Below are 4669 nucleotides of genomic sequence, written 5' to 3' on the forward strand. Positions count from 1 at the left end.
AGACGAGTCTTTATTGGACGAATCTCGTTTGTAGATAACGGCTGGCGTGAGCTAAAAGAGACTTCGTCGAGCAATTGGAAATTTCTGTGCCAAGCAATCATGTTCGGCGTGAGCGAAAAGAGACCATCGAGCAATTGAAAATTCTGTATCTACCAATCACGTTTGGCGTGAGCGAAAAGAGACTACGAGGATAAATTTTCGACGAAATGCGAAGCGACCACCACCAGGCTAGTACGTAAAAAAAGCAATGTGAATACAATATGAGTTATAATGCATTTTAATTCTACATTAATTAGGTAAAATCACGAAACTCGAAACAACAGATTCATAGAAATCACTTTTTATTGAAAAATTAGGATTACAAACACGTAAACGGTAAAAAAATGTAAAAGTAAGTTGTAATAATACAAAAAATATGCAAATTTAAGGTGGTTCAACAAAATATACAGTAATATTGAGTGTAATGTATCACAATAATGTCAGCGGCAGATCTTCTGACCAACGCACTCTTCTCATAGCCGGTTTCATTAGACGAGTGGCGTTTGTAAATAACGGCTGGCGTGAGCGAAAAGAGACTCCATCGAGCAAATTGGAAAATTCCGTGCCAAGCAGTCATGTTCTGCGTGAGCGAAAAGAGACCATCGAGGAATTGAAAATTCTGTAACAACCAATCACGTTTGGCGTGAGCGAAAAGAGACTACTCGTACGAATGTTGGACGCAATGCTAAGCGACACACCGCCACGCTAATATAAAAGTAGCCGTGGAAGGCGAGCGAGCGCAGTTCTCGTTTGACGTTGTGTTCAGTGCGGTGGTTGCGTTGCACCGTTCATGTGCGTGTGTGTGCGGACGTGTTTGTGAGAATATTTTTTAATGATCATTTTCATCCTGTGTATTACACTTATTATGTGTGCAGATGGATGGGTTCCAGCGAAAACGGCAGGTAGTGGCATGTTGCTGGTTAATCCATTCGTGTATTTGATTGGTGGAGAATCGCACTAAAGTAGTTTTGTCAGTGAAACAAAGATCAACCACTAGAAATATGAAAAAAATCCAGTCGACAACGCAGAAGTTTGAAATGAAGAAGAGATGACGTCTCAATGATTGATGGAAAGTCATTTTATAGAAAAATTTGATTATGCTTCATTCATCGTGATGACCAGCAGTGATTTGAGGCATCACTTGTTGGGAATTGTGCGTGTTCACTGCTATTATTTTTGCCAGCACGTGTTATTTTATCTTCATTGTTATCACCCCACGTATATGCACATGTGGATGCATTGCAGCGAAGTCAGCAAATGAAGATCCAACAGTTAGAATGTTCAGAAGCGGAAATTATGCTCCGTGGCAGAAAATGGACGCGTACTGGACTTACGTGCTGTCACGTCTATCATTCCAGCTAAAGATTTCCAAATTCCACAGCATCAAGCAATCGACCGAAGAGTAAAACCGCACTCTTGATGCTGATCAAGCGCTGCTTTCCATTGAGACGTACACTGACTTCGTTAGGGCCCCCAGATAATGCTGTGGTTTGTGCATGCCATCGTTTCGCGGGCTGTACGCAATCGAATGGGTTACGCGGTACTCTATGATGCTCTGGTCATCCTGAGAAGTGGTCTCAGCTTTGGCTACCACAAATCTTTCAATTAATGCGAATGTGGTTATTTGGTGACCAGGAGTCGGCGCCTGGACGCTCTGATGCGCGTATTTATGATCAAGATACCAAGCACTGACGGCTCAGCAACTCAGTTCCAACTCAGGTTTCTGGGCATTTCTAATCCCTCACGTCCTCGACCAGATCCTCCTGATCCCCTATATCATACGGGAAATTAACTATCAGTATTGTGACCGGACAAGGTGAACTCTCCAAAGTCTGGAAAAGGCAGACAAAGATGAGGTACGGCAACCCAGTGCGCATTTTTGAAAATGCTGTACGTATCGTTGTGATAGCTGGCAAACGCGTCAGTGAAAAGGCGTTTCTAAATACCTTTCTATAAACGTTATACCAAATACTGCTGAGCAACAAACCGCAGGAATATATGAAGTTGAATGCTGCATCAACGATTCAAAAGGCGAAAAATCGAGCGCTGGCTGCTGTGGTTATAACCAGGTATGAAACGCATGGTGATTTTAAACACAAGAGCAGCGAAGGGCAAAACTGTACCAAAAGTACCCGCACCGAACTGCTGAATCTCTGCCAATCGCAGTTCGGTGGCATCCGTAGAATGTACCATGAATTGCGGGAAAAAGAAGCTGCATTGCAAAATGTAGAAGATCTGAACATGCGAGCCGAATTAGAAGCAGAATTCGAAGAAGAAAGCGCTTCTACAAACCGTCACACCATCGGCGTTATGCGACTGATTGGCAAGTTGTTCGTGTGGAAAATGATCACCCTGTGATCATACTTTGTGAGGGTTTTATGAACAGAGTTCTATACGTAGTGACTGGTTGCTGTTTCACTTGGTGGACATGCGAGCACTCCGCTCACGCTTCTGCAGCTTAACAGCTAAAATTTATAATATTGGAATTGATAATATCTACTGCCAGAAATAAAACGGTTTTCTAGTTTATAGCAAAACGTGTAGGGGTGTAAACGGGTCGACACGGCGAGTCGTTCAGGAAAATCACAGGAAATTTTTGTGCAGGTATGTCGTATATCTATAACTGACACACAATTGCTTGCTTAGTTTTAAAAGGAACAAGGGTACGTTGCTCAATTTCTCTATTTGTCTATTATTTTTTGCAGATGCTTTTTAAAAAAGGTTTGGTTGCGATGGGGACCCATTGGACCGGATGTCCTGCTCCCTTGTACCCAACTACAGTCCTATTACTTGGACCTCCGGCATCTCAGTCTCGAATCCTACCTGCATGACGTTCCGATTTTCAGTTGAGATTTCGCCGCACGTATGTGGACGATCGATCCACCCTCAGCGGTTCGCACACGATCAGCCGACAAAGAAGAAACCCTTCTAACCTGACGCGTGATTACCTTATGGCGAAAAGTAATCAACTTCTGGCAAAAAAGCAAATCTGTTCTCGTTCTCAAAGGAATAACGAAATTGTTGTCATACATTACACTCAATATTACTGTACATTCTGATGAACCCCGTTAAATTTGCATACGTTTTGTATTATTGCATCTTATTTTTACATTTTTTTGCCGTTTACGTGTTTGTTATCCTAATTTTTCAATAAAAAGTAGTTTCTATGAATCTGTTGTTTCCAGTTGCGTGATTTTACCTAATTAATGTAGAATTAAAATGCATTATAACTCATATTGTATTCACATTGCTTTTTTTACGTACTAGCCTGGTGGTGGTCGCTTCGCATTTCGTCGAAAATTTATCCTCGTAGTCTCTTTTCGCTCACGCCAAACGTGATTGGTAGATACAGAATTTTCAATTGCTCGATGGTCTCTTTTCGCTCACGCCGAACATGATTGCTTGGCACAGAAATTTCCAATTGCTCGACGAAGTCTCTTTTAGCTCACGCCAGCCGTTATTTACAAACTACATTCGTCTAAGAAAGTCTCGTCTTTTTTTCAATAAAAAGTGCTTTCTGTGAATCTGTTGTTTCGAGTTGCGTGATTTTATCTAATTAATTTACAATTAAAATTCATTATAACTTATATTGTTTTTTATCATTGCTTTTTAAGCATCCTAATTATTTTTGAATTATCCATGAAAACAGAAAAAAACATGCAATTAATCTCAGTTTTCAGATGACGTCATTTAACTCATTTAGCAGCAAATGAATGCATTCAATTTTGCATTTACCTTCTGAATTTTAATGAATTCTAATACCTACATCACCACAGATACATACGAATTCATTTGGAGAAACGACCACCAAACACACAATGGACAGGGTCATTGTGTAATGAGAAGTGTTTATATGTTTGGCAAAGCTCCAATTAAATTTTCTCCACAAACAGAGAGCATTAAGTAAATAAAGAGCAATGAAAAATCTACAGTAGCCATATTTATCAGCAGAAATGAATAAAATAAAAATTTGCATGCGAGATCGTTGGCTTTGTTGACCTAATAGAAATCATTTCAGTTTGAGGCCGTCCGTGGATGGTAGCTCAGCGTTTTGATGGGAAAATTGACTGAAGACAAACATTGAATCCAAACACTATTTTTGCTTTTTATTCATTATTATTTTTTGGAATAATTTCTGAAAAGTAATTTTTCAATGAACGTCCAAAGACAATGAACATTAACGATGAGAAGATGACGAATTTAGCAGTAAGTGGCAGCTTTTTCATTTTTAAGTTTTAATTAGTTAACAATACAATTTTGAATCGATATTAAGCATAATTTCTAAACATATTGTATGAAGAATTCTCAAAATCAGATAATAGGTGACATAATAATCGCCAAATTTCCGTACAATTAAGATTCATTAAATACACCTTGTACGCATTGTTTATCTATTATTAAAATATGGTCTTTCGAAAATCACCTTTGCAATAGCTAACATGTACTTTCAATTGACCATAAGCAAGCATTTCCCCGCAAATTGTTCACTTAAAATTAGCCTCATTTCAGCTACTTGTTTTTCTGATTTAAGAAAATTTTCAAAAAAAAGTAGGTGTGTTTTGTCTAAATGAATTTTGTTTTGTTATGGCGTTTTTTGTCAGATAGTTTATATTTTGACTGAATTGTAAAC

General features: G+C 38.9%; 1 protein-coding gene across 1 annotated transcript; it reads left to right on the plus strand.

Moving 5' to 3' along the window:
- The first annotated feature begins 2037 nt into the window (after positions 1-2037).
- Tsp_11225 (hypothetical protein) lies at positions 2038-2870 on the plus strand. Its single transcript, XM_003372152.1, has 3 exons — positions 2038-2373; positions 2584-2643; positions 2745-2870. The coding sequence occupies exons 1-3, from the start codon at positions 2038-2040 to the stop codon at positions 2868-2870; spliced, it is 522 nt and encodes a 173-aa protein (XP_003372200.1).
- The last annotated feature ends 1799 nt before the right edge of the window (positions 2871-4669 follow it).

Source organism: Trichinella spiralis (assembly GCF_000181795.1).
Source record: "Trichinella spiralis strain ISS 195 chromosome Unknown Scfld9, whole genome shotgun sequence".
In the NCBI taxonomy this organism is placed as follows: domain Eukaryota; kingdom Metazoa; phylum Nematoda; class Enoplea; order Trichinellida; family Trichinellidae; genus Trichinella; species Trichinella spiralis.